General features: G+C 40.5%; 2 protein-coding genes across 2 annotated transcripts in view; one reads left to right on the top strand and one right to left on the bottom strand.

Annotated features, from left to right (window-relative positions):
• The window catches only part of NOTCH2 (notch receptor 2), an 85,464-nt gene that overhangs the window by 22,533 nt on the left and 41,994 nt on the right, over positions 1 to 20,937 (bottom strand). Inside the window, exons 7-18 of the mRNA XM_051804988.1 lie at positions 20,046 to 20,201; positions 18,750 to 18,938; positions 17,422 to 17,535; positions 16,152 to 16,265; positions 12,665 to 12,898; positions 12,039 to 12,149; positions 10,219 to 10,411; positions 8,555 to 8,700; positions 7,924 to 8,043; positions 7,664 to 7,816; positions 4,671 to 4,899; positions 2,129 to 2,330 (exon numbers count right to left, since the gene is read on the bottom strand). Coding sequence (XP_051660948.1) covers positions 2,129 to 2,330; positions 4,671 to 4,899; positions 7,664 to 7,816; positions 7,924 to 8,043; positions 8,555 to 8,700; positions 10,219 to 10,411; positions 12,039 to 12,149; positions 12,665 to 12,898; positions 16,152 to 16,265; positions 17,422 to 17,535; positions 18,750 to 18,938; positions 20,046 to 20,201 — 1,961 coding nt within the window. The remainder of the gene's footprint in view (positions 1 to 2,128; positions 2,331 to 4,670; positions 4,900 to 7,663; positions 7,817 to 7,923; positions 8,044 to 8,554; positions 8,701 to 10,218; positions 10,412 to 12,038; positions 12,150 to 12,664; positions 12,899 to 16,151; positions 16,266 to 17,421; positions 17,536 to 18,749; positions 18,939 to 20,045; positions 20,202 to 20,937) is intronic.
• The window catches only part of MTA1 (metastasis associated 1), a 229,881-nt gene continuing 216,452 nt past the window's right edge, over positions 7,509 to 20,937 (top strand). The window contains exon 1 of the mRNA XM_051805107.1: positions 7,509 to 7,513. The gene's annotated coding sequence lies outside the window, so the exon portion shown is untranslated. The remainder of the gene's footprint in view (positions 7,514 to 20,937) is intronic.

Here is a 20,937-nt window from a genome sequence, read left to right as displayed (position 1 = left end):
ACATTTTCGTCTTTGCTCTTCCTTTTTACCATGAGCTCACCATACCTGCTTTTGGCCTCATTTGCTCTAGTATGGTCTGAATTTTTCTGTCTTCTGGGATTCAGCTGAAACCCCACAACAGTTTTATGAACTGAAGATGGGCTAAAGTCTACTGCTTTTCTTGATTCCTTGTATAAATAACAGGTTTCCAAACAAAGAGCCTAGAACTCATTAAATCATCATATGAAAGTGGAGTAAAGACCCAAAATAACGCTATCTGATGTAATATAAACCAGTCACTAACCATAATTTCCTTCTTAAGCACTTCATCTTCAAATTAATACAGCTATTTGATTCACTGCAAGCTGACTTGAGGGAAGGATGAGGGTTTTTAAGTGGGTAGTACTGAATTTTGGCTGTAAAATGCAATTTCAATTGCAGAAAGTTCTGCTTTTCAGATGCAAACTGTCTCCTCACAAAGATTAAAGTAAAAAAATCTGTGCTTTCACAGGCAACCAAAAAGAAACTTGGAATTAAGTTTTATCACATGTAGTTGAGCGTGAAGAAGAAAAAACACTGAGCCTCTGCATTTGTAATGAGTAGCTGACTGTTTTACATGCAAATTCTAAAACTTTGAATCTTTGTCTGATTTTGCGCTGCTTATTTAGCTTTGCTAATTAGGTCAAGCCAGTTTACCACTAAGACAAGAACTACTGTGTAGCTGTAATCTATAAATCTCTGCAATAGAGCTTTGAGTAGTACTTATAAATTCAGAAAGTTCTGATTCCTTGTATAAAATGAGTAATACATTATGATCAAGCTTCTCCGAACATAAAGCAGACTTTCTGAGAATCCACGATTTAATTTGGGGACAGGAACATTAATCCTTTTCTCAAGTAAAAACAAAGCAAACATAACAGAAGAGGAACTACTGAACTTCACAGTACTTCAGGATCACTCTCAATGCTAATTCTCCCAATGAGGTTTAAGTGGTGTGCCTGGAATGCATAATTAGGGTAGCAGAGGGGTTGCTTTTTTATATCACTTCATTACTTTGCATTCACTTCCTCCATTAGCAATACCTAGAAGCAGACCTGACAATTTAATGTCTAGCAACATACTTCTGGAAAAGCACCTCCCCCCACTGCCACTAAAATGCTTCTTTCCAACACTCACTGCTTTACAAAGACTTGTTGGCACAAAAGAGAGTTGCAAAATTCTTACAAAATTGTCGTGTTTTCCAGTAGTTTAAGAAATTCACCAATTCTTTTTTAAATGGCAGCACTTAAGACTGCTGGTGAAGGAAGCCAATATAGTGTTTACTGTTCCAAAAGTAGAAATAGTCTCAAATCATTCTTGCTGTTTTGATAAGAATAGAAACTAAAGAAAGAACTCTGATTTGAGAAACATCATTCTGTTTCCACTGTGATACGCCAAGTTTAGAGTTTTTAATAGGTACTAGTCAGTCATTTACAGTATACAGGGTTTGCAGCTCCCATGCTCAACTGTGGAAAACAGTAAATTGCCTGAACTTCAGTGTGCAAGTAAGGGTAGAGATTTTTAGTGAGGCTGTGAACAGGACAATCATGTCATTTACTGCCCCAAAACATTTTCTGGCTTATGAAAAAAAAAAATTAATGTACAATCAACCCTGATTAACTACATCTCCCTATAAAAAATGAACCAGTTAAATTAGAGTCCTGCTAATCAGACTGATAGTCTGCTTTTTGTTTTGTGCTTGTTTGGTGGTTTTTTTAAAATGCATGGCTCTTGTCTTCAATCAGGACAATTTTATGCTTCAAATGAAATGCAACCATTTGCAAAGCTAAAAGCTGCTTTCCATTTAAGAAGAAAACTAATCTAGAAAGTTCCAGTGATACCTGTCCTCGTAAATAACCAAACATTTTGATCCTCCTTGTGAACGGGCACACGTGGTAGCAGGGTTGGAATCAGATGACCTTTGAGGTCCCTTCCAACCCATTCTACAATTTCCAGTTTCGAACAGGGGCAACTCATGGGCCAAGCACCTCTTACCAGAACAGAGAGAACAAGATCTCTACCTTGTTTCATACCTCAGATCTATCCCCGTCACTTCTTTTGTTGGACAGCTCAAACAACAGTGCAAGACAGGCAGCAAAACGTCACCCACCTTGCAGTTCTTGCCAGTGTAACCCAAGGGACATATACATCGGTACGTGCCCAGGCTGTCCACGCAAGTGCCCCTGTTCAGGCAAGGATGGGAATCACACTCATTGATTTCCGTGAGGCAGAAGGGCCCCGTGAACCCCACCGGACACTGGCAGGTGAAGGAATTGATTCCGTCCACACAAGTGCCTCCATTGAAACAGGAGCTGCAAGAGAGGGGGAAGAATGGGTAGCTGAGACAAAATGCAATTAGCTCACAGCCATAAACATGAGTGAAATAAGAGAGAAAAAGAGATAACAGGATGTTCTGACCGCTGCTAAGTTTCTTCTGAAGAAGCATAAATCAGATAACAGCAATCCAAGGAGACTCCAGCTCAACGTCTTTTATCTCAGCAGGCAAAGAAAGTAAAGCAGGGTTTTACTGAGCCATTAGTGATGGATGCAACTCATTTAATGAAATCTTCCCAGCTTCAATGTGACCACAAACAGTACTGAGTGTGGCTTGCTCAACTGATAAATTTTATTACAAATTACAATTGTATTACAAATTATGAGAAACAAAACAATTGGCCCTTTTTAAAAGCTTCAAAGGAGTTAGAGGTATGTTTTCTCAAGGAAAAAGTTTGTACAACATGCAAAACACAAGCATGTTCTTTATTGAAATTATGTGAAAGTATTGGTATTGCTAAATCCCTTCCTCTTCTTCTCATGAGAACCTTAAGTCCTGGTTTGTAAAACTACTCATACATGCTTTGGCAGATTTCAGATCAAAGGAATTATCCCCCTCCCCTCTAATCATAAATTCTGCCAGATTAGGTGTCCTAGGGAGAAGTGACTGGGAAAGTTAGGAGTAGTGATGCCTCATGCAAAGTTGACTCCATTTTCCTTCCAAAGAAACTCCTGCTCCTCTGAGTATAACCCTAGATCAGACTCAAGATAATCAGTTTGATAAAGTACCCAAACCAAATTCATGCTTGTTATCTGCTTTGTGCACTGTCAAAGGGTATTTCCACCAGGGAAGCCACTGACTCATCTCCTTGAACTCCCAGTGCAAGAGTGCAAGCTTTAAGTATCTAAATTCTGACTTCCTTTGTCTTACAGGCTGAATTCTGCTTTACAGGGAGCACAAACTGCTGTTTACATTCATGCCAAAGCAAGGAAGACAGAGGAACTGTCAATCACTTTGTGTTTCACTGAAACCAGGTACGTGTCTCCAAAAGGAGGTGGCACTCTCTCACAGGCAGCTTCTCACACAGGACACGGAAGAACTATTTGAACCAAATTCAAATTAGCCAACCACCGCGGCGCTCTTAAGTATAGCCCAGTAATTTTGGTTGAGAAGGTGTGACTGGTTTAGCTTGGCAGAGCGTTGAAAATTGCTACATCCTTAATTCATACCTGCAAGACTGGTTTCTGTCCTGACTGATAACAAAAAACAAGAACAGGATGAACCTCAAGGAAGAGCCAGGCGTTCTGCTAAAACACCCAGCATACCTCACTCGATTAAACAACTGTTGTGCAAATTAAACACACCCTCATCAGTGACACAATCCTGGTCTTAAGAAAAAGATATTAAAATACTTCCTCTCCCACAAATGCAGTTTTATAAAAGATAAGAAAGATCTTTTCTAGGTATGCAGAAAATACATGAGAATACCAAGAGCTTTGCATTTAGGCAATTTGTCTCTGGTAACTAGACTAGAACAGACTACTTTTTAATTATCTTTTTTAACTATTTCAAGCTTTATTAGAAATTGTTTCCATTTGAGAATCTGAAGTTACTTACATCAATCCTAACAAAGCTTAAAGTAAGTATGGAGGCAGATGATGGAATCTCAGGGTTAACTCTCAAAGAGCTTTTGAAACTACCACATGAACCATTTATATAAGGACCAGCTGCTGAGCTTTTTAGCTCACTTCCACACCTCCCCTTTTAGAATGACCTCAGGTTTTATCTCATCGCTGCTAAACCACATCCAGTTTGTGAGCATTAAAAGATCTCTGATGATTAAATCCTTCCAGTGTAGAATTTGTGGATTTAGTGTTTCTCCTGGTTTCTTCTTCATAGTATTTGTTGTCAATAACTCAATTTAGGACTAATTTATTTTTCCTGTCTTTCTAAGAGTTGGCCATCAGTTCCACTTTTGTAGCTTTTGTATTTCTCAACACAGTAACCATTCATAACCAATCAATTATTTCCCCTCCCCTATAAAAATATAAATTATTATAGAAATATAAATTATTTATATTGTAATAAGCTAGCACCTAACCTGTTTTTTAACTTTGCTTAAACATATCATATTTGTCCTATAATGGAACTAAGCTTCTAACTAGAACAACATTAGAAGAAACTGAAGATCAAATCTGATGGGCAACTGTGTTTCAGCTAAACAAGCTTTCCTTGCATGAATCACAACCGTGTCTGTGAACAGGGGCAGGAAAACAGATCCTCATTGTTAAGAACTGCTTCTGAGTAGGACTGGCTTCAAGGTGTGAGCACACAGTGTGCAGCTCCCTGGCCCTGCAGCACCGTGAGGTCCCCTCACCTCTCAGTGCACTCGTCGATGTTGTTCTCGCAGTTGGTTCCCTCAAACCCAGGGGGACACTTGCAGGTGTAGCTGTTGACGTAGTGGGTGCACGTGCCCCCGTTCCTGCACGGCTCACTCAGACATTCATTGGTGTCTGTTTGACATTTATCTCCATGAAATCCAGGTAGGCAGATGCACGAGAAGGAGTTTATCCCATCCACACACGAAGCTCCGTTTTGGCAGGGATCTAAGATAGAAGCATCACAGTGAGTGTTAAAGTGGGTAACAGTGAAAGGCCAGATCTAGAGTAGTTGCTTCTAACAAAAAAAAAAAAAAAAAAAAAAAATCACAGATGCCAGGGTGTGACAGACTACTGACAAGTTTTTCTGAGCCACTTTATGGAATATATAACTGCAAAGCATTATCAATAATGAATTCACAAGAAGGTATGGATCAAGGCCAAGCTTCAGGGGCTGAAGGTTTCTCTGCTGCAATTTGTTCAACCAAAACCAACGAAACCAGACCCAAAGTCTCTCAGTTTAAAATTCAAAACTCTGCTTTTTTGACAGATGCCTACTGATTAAGACAATAAAAACAGCACAGCAACTGTTTCTTCTTCCTTACCAAGTTTTATTCATAAGAGAACTTAGCACATTGTCTCTTTTCCAGACACTGCTCAACACACGAGAGAACTTGTGTGCTTAATTTTTTGCATGAAAACAGTCCAGTCAAATCCAATGTGTAAGTGTACATTAGCATATATATGAGCAATTATACATGACTGAGCACTTAACATTTTTCCCAGTATCAAAGACTGACTGGGGAAAGGCTGGCAGGAAAGCTTGGATTCCCCTCACCTCTGCATTTCTTGACATTTTCTTTATTCCTACCATACTCTTGCTACTTGCATGCCACCACTTCTAGGTCTTAAGCCACCCCCTACTACTGTATTCCTTCTACTTCCACAAGGACCGATTTGCCTGAAAGATTTCTGCCATTCAGTAATTTCTTCCTGCTTTGCTCCTTCCACTTTTGGATTTAAGACCCACATTCCTGAAGCCAGATTCCTTTTCTACTCTGCATTCCACAGACCAAAGCCTAGTATATGAAGGCAGAGAGGGAAACCGGGAGGGGGGAGGAAAAACAGAGTCAGGAGGGGGGATGAAAAATAGATTACTGAGCCTTATTTTGAATTTATGATTATTTTTAAGTACTACTAAAATATGAAGTTGAAAATGCAAATAGACTCCACCAAAAATCTGCAGTTTAACATAAGTACAAGATTATTTTGTTCACTGGGAAATGAAGAAAAGAAATGTGAAAGCTCATTTATTGTCTGAGAAATACGCTCACATGATAAAAATTTGTGTTATGAGACACACCTGCATCCATTTAAAGGTCATTTGACTACTGCAGAGAAAAAGCACATTCAAAGTGAGACCCCTGGCAGCTATAAAATGTTGTGTCTGTGGCAGTCACCCATGTATGAGTGAAGCCAAAAAGCTGTGCATTAATTCTCTGTGCCACACATTTACTGACAGAAGAAGACTCGGGTATCAACTTTTCAATAAGTTCCTGATTTTGGAGCGTTTGTTTGCTTCATAGATTAAAGACATTTGGCTCAAGGCGTGGAAGGTTTTTGTTATGCTAAATGAAATCAGCTGTGGCAGTAATTTGAAATGCTTCTTCAGCCTCATGGGTGTGCTGCCTAACAGACAGCACGGGGTGAATCTCACAGCTCTCAGAACACTTAGGAGTAGAGAGAGATGGCCCAGCTGTTCGAGAGAGAAAGATGAACACTTTGAAAACGTTCTTATCTTCAGACACCCACATGAAAACTAACAGGACAGGCAATAATTTTGTTGGCTTCAGTAAGCAAAGCCCTGGGTCATGGCACCATGACATTTTTTGTACTGTACCTGTTTGCTCAGAAAAAAGGAATCAAAAGCTGAGGCTGAGCCAGATGTCTTAGAAGATCTTTCAGCAGTGCTGCTCTGGGGGCTCCCACGGTAACTTTTGCTAATAGACTGGTTTGGATCCTTCTCTACAGCAGTCACAAATTTACATTTCTTTTTCAATGCAAAACACAGTTTGCCAAATTCATACCTAAAGTCTCTAAGACTTCAGTTTGGTTTTAAGCTAATCTAGTAAAAAATAGCGGTTTTTTGGGTTTGGGTGGTTGTTTGGGGGTTTTTGTTTGTTTAGTTTGGTTGGGTTTTTTTAAAGAGCCAGCCCACCAAAAAATTACAATGTCACGAACTCCCCCAAGGTTTGATAAAGCATTTTTCAAATAGTAACAGATGAACTTTTAAACACATGACACTTCTCTTTGATTTTATCTGAGGATGATATAGAATATGCCCAGCAAGAAAAAGAAGCTACTATGTATTTGGTTTCTCTTGTAAACAGCAGTGTTAAGGGCATGAGATGAACACTTGTTTTCTTGCAATTTAACCCATTTCAGTACTCACCAGTGTATGGGCTACTCTCCTGCAACTGATATCTTCCTGCTGCTTAATTTGTTTTCAAATATGGAACTGCAACAGGACCCGCTCTTTCAAGATTATTAATGTCAGACAGAGACACTTCAGGAAAGACTGCTGTACCCCAGGTTCCCACCACACCTCAATCAAGCTTAACGTAGAAATATAGGTAAGCCCTGCAGTGATACTTCAACTTGATGTATTAAAATTTCAGGCAAATATAATTCTTCATTTAACAGCGCTTCTCATTAAAGTATGTAAAACTCTAAGGACCTTTTCAAGTTAAGAATCTGGGAACAACAACTGCTATCAGTTGTATCGCTGTAGTCCATTTCTAGCAGCTGAATGTGATGGATTTTGACTGCCTCAAACATGCAAGTCTTACAAAGCTGAGGTTTGGGGTTTTTTTCCTTTTGGCAAGAGATTATAAAAGACCTTTCAGTATCTGTCAAACAGCAGTTTTTAAAATGACAGCAAAATTACTTCCAGGAAAAACTGGACAACACAGAGCAATCTGCTGATACTCACTTGAAAGGCAGTCATCGACATTACTGTCACAGTCTCCTCCAGTGAAGCCAGGCCGACATTCACACAGGTAACTGCCTTGAATATTATGGCACAGAGCATGATTTTTGCAGGGCTTGGAGAGACATTCATCAATATCCACCGTACATCTCTCCCCTGAAACACGGAGAGCCCAGAAGTAAGACATAAGGCAACGATCACGAGGCTCAATGCCAACACTGCTCAGCAACTCCAAGTACAGCATGTTCCCCCATCCATGTTACCTTCCCAGCCAGGGGCACACTGGCAGGTGTAGCCTTCAGAGTCAGGAGATTCTTGGCAAATTCCTGAGTTCTCACAAGGATCAGGGGAACAAGGAGAAACCACCACCTGGCAGTTCACACCTGGAGAGCAGAAGGGGAAAAAACAGAAGAGTATGCTGCTAAGAGCTTGGCGCTTCTTGGAAGAATGAACAAAGAGATTGTAACTTACACGTTTATCCCACACAGCAGTGGACATTTTGCCAGCATTGCCACATTTGAAAAATCTCAGCAGAAGGAAAAGGAGAGCAGAGCACTCCTCATGGGCTCAGTGCAGCCAGCAGACATGGTAACTTTGAGTTTAATGCCCCTCCAATTCTCAGGGAATTTATATAATTTTCATAATTTGCAAAGAAAATTAAGCTAAGCTTCCAACAGAACATTTCTTAATGAGTCCAAACAAGGCTTAAATATGATCTTACCAAGTTTTTTACTACTGTATCATGTCTATATGAACTGACTAACTTAACTTCATAAAGCCACAGCATTTCCCATCTTGATTCCTATTTCCATGAAGTTTAATAAAAAGCAATTACATTAAGGGTGCAATGAAGTGACAAGGAAAAAGATAACAAAGTTTTCTTTGAATTTTCACCTTTGAAGCCTTTCCTGCAGCTACATCTGTATCCATTCAACAGATCTTCACAAGTTCCTCCATTCTGGCATGGGTTTGATTTACATTCATTCCCTTCTGTGGAACAGTAATCTCCTATCCAGCCTGGGTCGCAGACACACTTGTACCTTGAAAGGCAAAACAGCAGTAATTTTAGAGCATTCTGAAATAACTCCAGTTATTTCAGAAACTACCAGTTTCTCCAGCAGATTAGTTTTGGAGAGAAAAGCAGAAGACCCCTAAGTTACATTTGGATTGCTTACTCCAGCTGTACAGTTTTGAAAATACAGAAAATAAACCCTCCCTTAAAACCACACTTCCCTCCATTACAGTTTTCACAAAGTGCTCAGTCAACCAGCAATATGTTTCTGCTTTGATAAGACCATCTCAACATATTCAAACAAAGACAGAAAACAGAAAAGATTAAAACAAAAAGTGGAGGGGAACAATAGGTTCCAAAGATAACTAGACTGATTTAATACAACAGCTGGCTGGGAGCAGGAGCAATCTTCTCCATCACGTTTCAAAATCTGAAGTAGAGCACTCTCCACCCATGTGACGTAGAACCAAGGACTTGGTGAATCACCCTGGACTCAGGCCATACAACACACACTGCCCTCTCTCCCTGTCCTGCAAACATGACTTCTTTTATCTGGCACACAGTGTGAGGTGTACATGAGCATAAATGTGACAGATGACAGACAAGATGAACCAAAACATTTGTTTCCCAAACTTACACAGAGGCTGAATTAGCAATAAAGGTAGCTTTCCTGCCAGCTCCCAGGAAAGTGCTGAATCTTCCCCTACAGACCTACCCACAGTGGTAAATCACTTCCTTGCCCAAGTGCTGACAACACTTCCCGGGACACAACACATATTTGGGACACACAGATACTCCATGTATAGTTGAGAACTTTCACAAACAAAACCTCCCCAAAACTGTTGTCTCCACAGGTCCTGTGCTCCCAGACTTAGCATTACCAAAAAGAGGCCTGATTTAGGTCTCCTGAAATCAACATTTGGTCTTCCTGGATGGGAAGATTCAGAAGCAACTACTGCTATCAAAATAGCCAGAGAGAGCTCTTCTTTCTTCTTCCAGGCACGCAACAGAAGTAAAGCTGAGCAAAGCTGAGTAAAGAGTAAAGCTGACAAAATCTCAGCCTTGGACAAACTGTCCTGAGTCAAATATTGCTCTATCTCCCAGTGCAAAAGTTGTCAGCTTGTTCCTTAATAAAGTATTTGAATAGCAAGAACAGCACTAGCCAACAAAGAGAGTCTCCATGATCAATGTTTTAGGGTTTGATAGGATAGCTGCTGCTTCCCAGTATTTAATTTGAACCATTTCTTTATTTCAGTTGCATTCACTCCACTCATTTGAATCATGAAACCCACCCTTTAGATGGTGGCAGTCCACCCTGCACTACAAACAGCAAAGAATACAAGACAGGACAGAAGAACCCATGTTGAAACACCAGACTGCAGCTGGTGACTGAAGGTCTACACCTTACTGTGATTATGTCATGGGCAGCAGATAAATACAGATTCTAATCTACGAAAAATCAGAAACCTCAAGTCAAGACGAAACTCTGGGCAAAGCAAGAAATAATCAATACAGAAGGCAGCAGATAAGTTTAATGAGTACTTACCCAGTAGCAATATGTGTGCAGTTGCCATGCACACAGGGGTTGCTCAGACATCCATCTGCCTGTGACTGGCAGTGGGGGTGGTGGTAACCTTCAGGACACACACACCTAAAGCCATTCACTTCATTTATACACGTTCCACCGTTATGACAAGGGCTGGATGTGCACTCATCGATGTCCACGTTACAACGTGGGCCTAGGAAAAAAAAAAAACCCAATACTTACTAAGTATTTGCTTTGCATATCTGCAAGAACACAGCTCAGTGAAGCAAATGCAGCAGGACAGAGCTTGCATGCCTCCGTGCTTTAACTCAAGCCAAGAGAAGCATTTCTGAAAGATGCAGCACTTTTCTGTGCCTGGAAAACAGCACTTACACTCCACAAGTATTTACAAACCATTCAAGAACCTCAACAGAATTCCACTAAAAATCATTGGTTAATATTGATTAGGAAAGCAAAAAATCACTCAACTGCATCATGCTTGCAACAAACCTCTTGAGCTCCACTTGTCATAGCTCTGCTCTTCTGCTTTGAAGTAACTACCCTTTGAACAACCAATACTGCCAAACTGTCTGCAGCAAATACACTTCTTGTGGTTTATTGAGCAAAAGGGGCTCTGAAAAACACCATTTCCTGTTTTGCCTGCCTCTGATTACGACTGCAAGATCCTTGAAGTAGTGACCAAAAGGTCTTGTGAAGCTGGAAAGCTAAACAAAGCGAATGTTGCGGTAAGTTGAAAGTATTTTTAACGTAAGGAAAGGACAAAGTAACGAGACCCCACACGAGCCAGCTCTTTAAACACTGGAATATGCCAATTCATCATTTTACTGAATCCTTTTAACAGCATAACAGTAAGAAGTCCAGCAGGATAACAAATATAGTATGCCATCAGCAAAGAAGAGTGAAAGGCATGAATTCTTCCTGTTCTGGGGACTAAAGAGTACCACCATGCCAAAGCCAAAGGAAGGAAGGAAGGAAGGAGCGTCAGAAGTTTAGAAAGACGCCAAGGGAAAAGCACAAGACACATGAAATGTTTTAGTGCTATTTCTAATGTATTTCAGACCTATTCTAATTAGAATCATTCAGTAATAAACAGTAACAAACGTGATGAGAAAACTGTTATAAACAGTACCAACCGCCTTACAACAATTACTTCATAAGCATATTACCCTACATGGCTCAAAACCCAAAGTGCTGAGATGTGCTTCAGTTGTCAGAAATAGTCCTGATGTAGACTTACAGTTTTAAGCATGGATCCAAAAATGCCTAACTGCTTCTTTTCTCAACCCTGCTTTTACCGCATCAGATAAATTTCATACTTTAAAAAGGAAACAGAACAGATCACGCAATGAAAGCGAAGTACTGAAAAAAATCAGGTTATTCATCTGGAGACTTCAGAGTGGAGAGCAGCTCAATAGAACACTGAGTTAATGCTTTGATTTCACAAAAAGAGAAATATAGTTCATGGTCAAAGCCCAAGGTAGTGTCTAATCAAACACCTCTCTATATTGTCCACAATCTCTCTGTCTCTGGAAAGATGCTGTAAATAATAAACCAAAGTCACATGGGTTTATTTGTTATAAAACCAAGAACCATGAATTGGACGTAATTACCTAACAAGAATGGCATTTCACAGCACAGATTAGGCTGTTTTTCTGCTTGGTAGAACTTGCTGTAATGTAAGACACTGAGATTCAAAGATTAGAAGGACTTATCGAGATACTAACTGAAAACCTTGCAGTCAGTATGCAAAGAACAGCTTCCCTGGCTACTCGGATAACTATCTTCAAAACAATTCAAAGCTATTGGGTAGCTGAATTTACCTGTAAATCCAGGTTTGCAGGCACAGTTGTAGCGATTAATGCCATCAATACAGTCCCCATGGATGCATGGGTTACTTGCACAGTCATCAAAGTTATTTTCACAGTTTACTCCTAGGGGAAAAAAAAGTTCGAGGAATAAGGAGGCCAAATCTTACAAAGAAGGTAATGAAACTATTTCCCAGAAAAAGCCAAATTAAGAATCCCAACTGCTTGAAGTTACACATGCACTGGGGCAACTTAAACAGGTGATGATGCAGAAGTACTGCAACACCAAGGAGCGTCACCTGAGTCACTGGATACTGATTGACTATCTACCTGAATTTGTACTAAATGTTTAAACAAAGGAATGAACCATTTTGAACACTGTGTCTGTTTTTATTGCACGCTTGAATTTTTGGAATAAAGAGGAAGTGAATTCCTCAAGGCCAGTTGCAGTACCAGTGAGGGTCAGGCGACCCACACAAACACGCCAAAATTCAGCAAGGAAAAGTAACATGAAAATGACACTCTCATACCATAAGCTTATCTCTGTCTGCAAATTTAGCACACACCGGAGCACATATAAGAAATGATTAAATGCTTGATTTCTGTTAGAATCCACCCCTCACATTCGTGCATTTATGTACCTGAAGTGCCCAGCAAGCAGTTGCACTGGTAGCCATTCACCAGATCGATGCAGCGCCCTTGGTGGAGGCAAGGATTGCTGTGGCACTCATCTATCTGCTCACTGCATATGGCACCCATGTAGCCAGGATTGCACACACATGTGTATGAATCAATTCCGTCTTGGCATTCCCCATGGTGGCAAGGATCGGGATCACAGTTGTTGATATTCTCCTCGCACAGAAGGCCAGTAAAACCTAAGGAAAAACGACGAACGGGAGTAAGTCAGAAGTTAACTGGTATGATGCTGCAGTGAATATAATGCAGATATAGAAAGAATCATATCAAGAATCAGCAAAGTGGCAGAGAGCACAAAGGGTGACTGGGCACCTCAACTGCATTTCCAGCCCTGGAAAACAACACTCTCCACTGTTCACAGCATTACAGAACAACACCATGTATGGAGAACCCTGGCATTGGAAGAGGTCACCTTCAGTTTATTTGGAATAGTAGCCATCAGAGGAAACATGTAAACCTGAGTATTTACTAGATCAGTATAAACTGTCTCAAGGCAGGCTCCTGTCATTATTTCCTCTACACAATAACAGGGGGATAGAGGGAGGTTGACCTTGTTAGAATGAAAATGCTGCTGAAGCCTTCCAAAGGGAACTCCCTTGGCTCATGTCAAAGCTTCTGCAGTTCTGCTTATTAAAAATTTTCTTTTCCATCTCATTGGGAAACCTTTCAGTAACTGCAATCAAGCACCAACTGCAAATTTATTAAGGTCTGCATGCAACCTCCTCAGTTAGGAGCAATGAAACAAGCAGCAATTTGGCCTGTTTCATTCTGCTTCAGCTGGGAAACATCCTGAGCAACAAAGAAGGACAGAATCTATTCACAAACAGGGCTAGAACAACAGCTCAGGAAGGTAAGAGCAGCAAACAACTCTCTCAAGAGCCCTGTCTTCCATAATGGAGCAGGGACAATTTAAAATAAATGGTTTTCAGAGCTGAGGTTTTGGACCAACAGCTCACGCTATCTCTTCCAGCAGCTGAAGATTTGGAAGGTAGAACTTCAAATTTCAAGACACTGATTGGAGACTGATACAAACCAAGCTGCAGGGAATTTCAACAGCTGAAGAGTGATTCTCACCTGAGTATTATAAGTGGATAACAGGCTCCCCATTTTTCATACAGGTTTGAGGTTATTTCTGTGGTCAAACATACCAGGTGACGGCTAACATTTCCAAGTTCTGCGAACGTATGCATGGATGAATGGGTGTGGAAGTAGGTGGGGAGAGGGAAGGGAGGCTAGTTAGAGAGATGGATATAAAAAGATGTTAGGGAAGGAAGAAAAACAAACCGATAAGGGGACAAACGGTGGCAGGGAAAAAAAAAAAAAAGAGGGCAGAGACAAATAAAAGAGGAAAGACCTAAGACAACTCAAGAAAAGAAAAGCCATGATCTACCACTGGGAAGGAGAAGTGGAATAATGCCAGAAGGGAAAGAAAAGACAAAAAGCAAGCAGTAAATAGAGCTATCTGTACAGCATTTGGCCAAACATTTTGCAGTTTTCAATCACGTCGGCAGCTGGCGATTACCATTCAGGGAACACATATCACTCATATTATGAGATTAATAGAGCAAGAACATACTCAAACATTATTTTCCAGTAACTGACCTGCCCCAATGATGAATTCCGCATTTCAGTCTTATAGAAGGCTGTCAATATTAAATATAATACTTAGCATACATTTGTTCAAAAATTATTACCTTGTCTCCTATTGTAGCTCAACTGAACCACTTATAGATCAGATATATTTCTGGATCTCTTAACTGAGCACACCTTACTAAGATTTCCCTCTTTGCAGACAAGACTTAGACTAGGAAAATCCACTTGAATATAGAACATAAGAATCCCTCATATAGGATGGAAAAAAGCCCTAGTACAGAGTCCCTCTTCCATTTTCAGTCAAAGATTTAACCAAGGATTTCACTAAGTGGTGCTGCTTCAGTAACATACATTTGGTTGCTTTCAGCCTGTTCCTTGAAAATACTCCATACCTCATTTGCCTTCATGGAAGCAGTTGTCTTCCCTCCTCATCTGGAAAATCTAGAATTTCGGTACTGAGGTGGTTTAAGCAGTTCTACTGCCAAATTCAGAACCTGCTTTTCAAGGTACATCTCTCCACATTGTCCACCATTACACGACCCAAAACCCTCCTAGGCCTGATAAGCTCTGCACTCTGATAAGCAACCAGACCACACAACAGCTTGAGAAAGAATTTTTAAGATAGTTTCCAAGTTTGGTGAAGATTTGAGCTTTTCCTTCTGCTTGCAAGTGTCAGCTTAGTCTGTCACATGCAGTAATCAAAAGGAAAAATTCTGACCACAATAATTATTCCTTTCCTGAACTATTGCATTCTCCTTCTTTCAACAAATTCAATGCTTCCTCAGACATTTGGGAATGGTGGAGAGTGTGTGTGTGAAAAGACAGGCTATTTTTAGGCTAATCTCTGCTACATGCTGTACAGGGCAGAATAGATTAATGAAGTCAAATTCACCTTAACAGTTTGATTATTGGAATGATTCAAAATGAGAAAAATTGCACATAAATCCAGCCAACCTAACAGCACATTTCTGGGACAAAGGTAGCTCCATGAATTGTTCAGCTTCTTCCCTAATGGAAGAGCTAAAGCCAAGGCATTTGAAGCACAAGCAGTGTATCAGGCACCATTAAAGGCAACCAAAAGTAGTTCCTTACTGAGAACTAGAGTATAACAGCTCTGAACCCTCTCATCTGACCAGATGTAAAAATTAAGATAAAAATATATCTACATCACCCCTGGAGGTCTAAAGATAAGAAAATCCTATCATTAAACCTGACGCTGCTAAATATGTAATTAACCAGGCTGTAAGGCATTCAAAAAACCCCACCTGAGTTCCATCTGCAGCTCTATCAAAACTTCTGTGTGATACTTGACAAATCATTTTAGCTACACTCTGGTAGGCAGCTACTGTGTGGTATTTCTTCCAGTGGTCACAACTGCTACTGCGTTTCAATCTTACTCCTCTGACATAAAATAACCTGATGTAAGAGAAGTCAGAATACACAGTAGCACTGCTCTGTCCGTCTCTTGTTCTTCAACTGTATACTATATAATCTGACTTGGAAGAAAGAAAGGTAAACAACAAATAAAAGGCTTCACAGCACTGCTTCTCTTTATGTGGATTCCACAGTAAATACAGAAGAAGTTGTCATCTTCTGGGAAGCAAAAGATGAGGCTGAAAGAGGGAGGCCAGAACTCTCACTGATTGAGAACTTAACTATCACAAGTAAAAAGCTTCCTGTACTTAAATACTTTTCTCTGTGCAAAGGAGTAGACAAGGCTTCAAACAAACAACCAGTATTTCAGAGAAAGAAAGAAAAAGTGCTGACACTTGGGCCACTCCTTTATGTATTTAGGTTACGTGCGATCTCCAGTCCAGGGGCTCTGAACACAAGACTAACCTGTGGCACACTGGCACTCGTAGCCATTGGGATGGTCGATACATTTGGCTCCATTGAGACACGGCGTGCTGGAGCAATCATCTATATCAATCTGACACACGGCACCACTGAATCCTGAAAGGCAGAAAAGAAGATGAAAATCCAGGAAGTCATTTGAAGGAGTTCATCTAGACAACTGCACCGTCAGGAATTATTTGTTAGCTAATCCTTAAAACCACTCAAACATAAGCTCAGCAAATCTAAATTCAATTGCATCATTAAGCACACACACCACGCCCTGGTGGATTGGTTCCTCATCCAAACCACCAGCCAAACTGTAGTTTCTGTCCCCCAGGTCAAAGGAGCCCCATCTTGCAAACTGAGACAGCCAAGTCAAACAGAAATAAAGCAGATGGAGCACAAGTGGTGTCCACCACTGGACAGCATGCCCTGCCTGTAAAACTGAGAGCCCACCAATAAAAAACCTTCAAGTAATCAAAGCAAGCAGCTAAAAATAAAACAACAGCGCATACATCACTAGAGCCTTCAGACCAGAATTACCACATCTGTATGGAATGTGATACGATATAGCACTGGGACTTTCAATACACTTCTTGAATTAGTTAACAAAGTATCAACAGGTTATGTCAGATGATGCAGACCCTTAGGCACTTCAAGAAAAAAATTAAAACCTTCAGGAATGCTTCTTGGAGGAAGGAACCAAAGGAGGACCCAGAACATCATTAGCCAATAAGAAGGGATACAGAATAGGCTTTTGTCATATATATTCTGAACTTAAAACTTTTTGTAAGCCATCAAGAAAACAAGTGATGTTCACCCTACAGCCAACATGCATCCCTCAGTTCATCATTTTTCCTTTTCTAGTGGAGCCCAATCCATTCCCTCCTCATGCAAGCAGCATAAACCATAGCGATGCAAAACTGGTTTCTGCCTAAAAATCTCAGAAGACAAAAAGCATGCAGAGGGTCTAATCCTTAAAATGTGTTGAGAATCTCACTACTGTTTCCACAACAACAGAAGTTCATGTTGCGAACTACTCGTTTAGATGAGTGTCCAACTGTATATTTCTCAACACTTAACCCAATTACAGACACAATATTATTGCAACCAATACATCACTATTCTTATTTACTAGCCATTGCAACTCACTCATTCAAACAGATACTGGTGCCCTAAGACAACAGAACCTCACAAGAAACATATCACTTAAAACATCTGTGCAGTTCTTGGTAGGGTGAAGCAGGAAAAGCTTCCAGAAGTAAGAACTCACCAGGAGGACAGACACACTGGAAGCGGTTGACTTTATCAAGACACTCTCCATTGTTCACACAGGGATTACTTAGACACTCATCAATATCTTCTTCACAGTGAACACCTTTAAAACCTGTTAAAAAAATTGAAAAAATTGGAAGAGGTGACAGAAGAGGTGAGTGAAAGTCCTAGAAAGTGCCCTTGAAAGTGCCTCTTTTACTAGTGTTGAAAGTCTAACCCTAATTTCACTGAAAGTTTGCAGTTTGGACAGAACCTATGAGGTAAGAACATATACCAGAGGTTAAATCATTGCACCAGAGGTTACAAGGGGATGTTGAAGTGTATTTTTCGCTGTTGCAGAAGATGTTCACTTAATCAATGGCAACAGAAGTTTGTGGTGAATTCACATCTAATGTTTTCTTCCACTTGAGGAGAAGGTGTTATGTTTTAATACTTTGAAAGATATCAATAATATATATCTCTATATATATATCAATAATATATTACCTTATACCAATATAAGGTAAAAGGTAAAAAAACAAACACAGCAGATTATTTTAGCTCAAGGATTTTTAGCTAATGGCAGGGTACAAGAAAAACTTTAAGAAAGGTGAAATACTTATGGCTAGAGTTCCACCCTTCAAAACAGATTATATATTAATAAAAACTCATTGTAGTTGCCATGGTATCAGCTGATCACCTGCAGGGGTCACAATTCTTTCACTGTATTTTATAAGAATGTGCAACTGTCAACTTGCATTCTTTTTCTTTTTTTAACCACTTTCTATCAGAGAGCAAAATAGCAGACTACATTGGTCACTGGTATGCTGGTCGTACCAATTTTACAAGCACGATTTCAATCAAGTAACTTTCTTTGCAGTTATTTCCTCAGGTCACCAGGAGCTTACATCATTTGGGGTATTTTAAGCAAATAACCCGAACACTATTATCCTAGATCATCACATGCATACCTTAAAGCACAGTCACTCCTTTCAAGTTTGCACCTGCTTTGCTTTCACAAAGGTAAGTTTCTGCACATGCACTTAAGCAGGTACAGTAACAAATATGTTCTCACATACTCCAGCTCAGAAAGCTAACTTCCTTTGCTGATGTAGAGATTGGTTTCTTTCTCAGTCCTCTAATTGCTTTCTCCCTCCCACACACAAATGCCAAGTCCTCCTGGCTGGTGCTGCCACAGCAGGCTCTCTCTCACTGTTTCATTTTAGCCTCACACCTTTGCAGCTTTGTGTTCCACCTCAGCAGAGCAGAGCTGGCAACCCTCACTGTGCTCTGCCTTCTGCTTTCTTCCTTTGCTGGGGGCCCCATCTTGTCAGAAACTCCCCTCACCTGGCATACAGAGACATGTGAATCCTCCGATTTTATCCAGGCAGGTGGCATCGTTTTGGCACGGATTTGAGTGGCATTCATTGATGTCCATTTCACAGCGAGGTCCTGTGTACCCCTTCAAACACTCACAGTGGAAAGAGCCTTCTGTGTTGACGCATTTTCCAGCATGTTCACATGGATTGCTGTTTGCTGCAAGAAGGATACATAAACGTGTGTGTCAAAACCTCTCCTCATAGTGGGAAAGCCACAGCATTCTTTATTAGTCATGGTCTTTTCCAGTGGTCATTCTTTTCTATCAAGTAATACAGGGGAAAGACTGTTCATCCTCCTGGGGAAAGGCCACTGTGACTCACAAAAACATGTACCAGTTACTTTCCTGTCAGAAGGATTGTTGTCACTACCAGTGGACCAAAAGAGCAACTCTAGTCCATATTACTAATGACAGTTCTCAAGACAGGAGCATCAACTAGCAGGGTTTAGAGAATTAATGATGCTTTCAAGGCCTTATCTCTAGGTCATCTTTTGCATTTACTCCCAAGGTAGAAAAGATACCACCACGGCCACAAAACCAGCAAACTTGTCCACTGCATGTTTTCAAAAAGAAACTGCACTCTTATCCAAGGCAGACTAAGGAACAAAATTCAAAGAAGTGATTCTTTCCAGCACTTGCATGAGTGCTGGTTAGGTATTACCTTCACACATCACACTCTGGAAGCATGAACAAGCACTCACAAAACTGTAAGTAAGTCAGTAAGAGTCCAGTCAATCCTCAAAACCACACAACAGCATGCTATCAGAGAACTACAGCTTCAAAAGCCCTCGTGGTCACCAGTCTCGGAAGGCACTCAAAAGATCCAGCCATGTTCTGGCTGTCAAACAGCCTTGACATATTTCTGTCGAGGTTGTAGCTACAACAGCCTCCACATGAACTGTGGTGCTTTCATTGTATCCTGCAGTTCTAAGGGACAGTTTAATTATCACACCTGTTTGCATGCACTCCTCTCACAATGCTAAAGCCCTCTTGCACAATGAAGAGTGGTTAAACATCTCATTGCTTTTCATATTCCAGAGGCTAACAGTTCAGATATGGACAACTATTTTGACTCAGCCTTCTGCTCTAAGTCTCACACAAGATTTAAAACTCATCTAAAGACACTGAAATGAAAGGTAGAGAGCAAGAAAGGAGTCACATTTATGTCGAGAAGCTATGAGAAAATGTGCATTCTTGCTCCTCTGTTAGTTCATAAAGCAAACGACTCAACTCCCTGTGCGTGTTCTCACACAGAGCAAACTCACCCATTGCACATTCATCCACATCCTCAGTGCAGTCTGCTCCCTTATGGCCTTGAGGACAGGTGCAGATGTAGTTTCCATTCACAGGATTGGTGTCACACAGGGCACCTTTCTGGCACGGATTGCTAACACAGGCATCATCCAAGTGGCACAGGAGACCTGGAGAAGTATCCAAGAGTTTATTAATAAAGTGAGATACACCAGTCACACTGTATGTCACATAGTCATATTCTCGGTCCTGATATTTCACATAGAGACTCTCACAGATAGAGGCTTACGCAATATCTTACAGGCTTCAGCCTATAGACTACCATGGGGACTTCACCACACACTTATAAAACGTTATATTTAAATACAGATTCTGTGACTTTAAAGGTGTCTCCAGCACTTCTGGAGCAGTGAGATGTCTGACCATTACCAAAATGTCTTCCTTGCAGCACTTAACTAACTCTTCTCTGTAACCAGCATGATAATTTTTCTGACAGCTGAAAACAGAGGTGCACATGAAGCTCGCTTTCTTAATTCAGATATGCTGATCACTTGTATTTCCAGGTAGTAGTTAGGAAACGTATTTTTACGTAACCTAAGCCAGTAAATTTTCCACCACATCAGTGAAGACGCCTACATCCTCACACACTCACACAAAAATACCTAAGTTTGCCTTCTAGACTCATACAGGTACCATAAGTGGCACAGAGCAAGTCACCCTCATGCACAACTTCTCAGGTAAATACAGGTTCTGCTAAAGGCTAGAAAAAGATCTGTTTTCCTTGCAATCTAAACCACAATAACTTTGTCTTCTAGCCTAATACAAATACTACTTTGTCCCAAGTTACAGGGGTTTAACAGGTCTTTGCTCATGGACAGCACGGAAAGTTTCCTTTCGTTCTTCCTG

This window comes from Manacus candei, unplaced genomic scaffold, assembly GCF_025592945.1.
Source record: "Manacus candei isolate 608988 ecotype Guabito, Panama unplaced genomic scaffold, ASM2559294v1 h1tg000005l, whole genome shotgun sequence".
NCBI classification, from domain to species: domain Eukaryota; kingdom Metazoa; phylum Chordata; class Aves; order Passeriformes; family Pipridae; genus Manacus; species Manacus candei.
The sequence above is the reverse complement of the archived record's forward strand: the minus strand, read 5'-3'. Positions and strand labels throughout refer to the sequence as shown.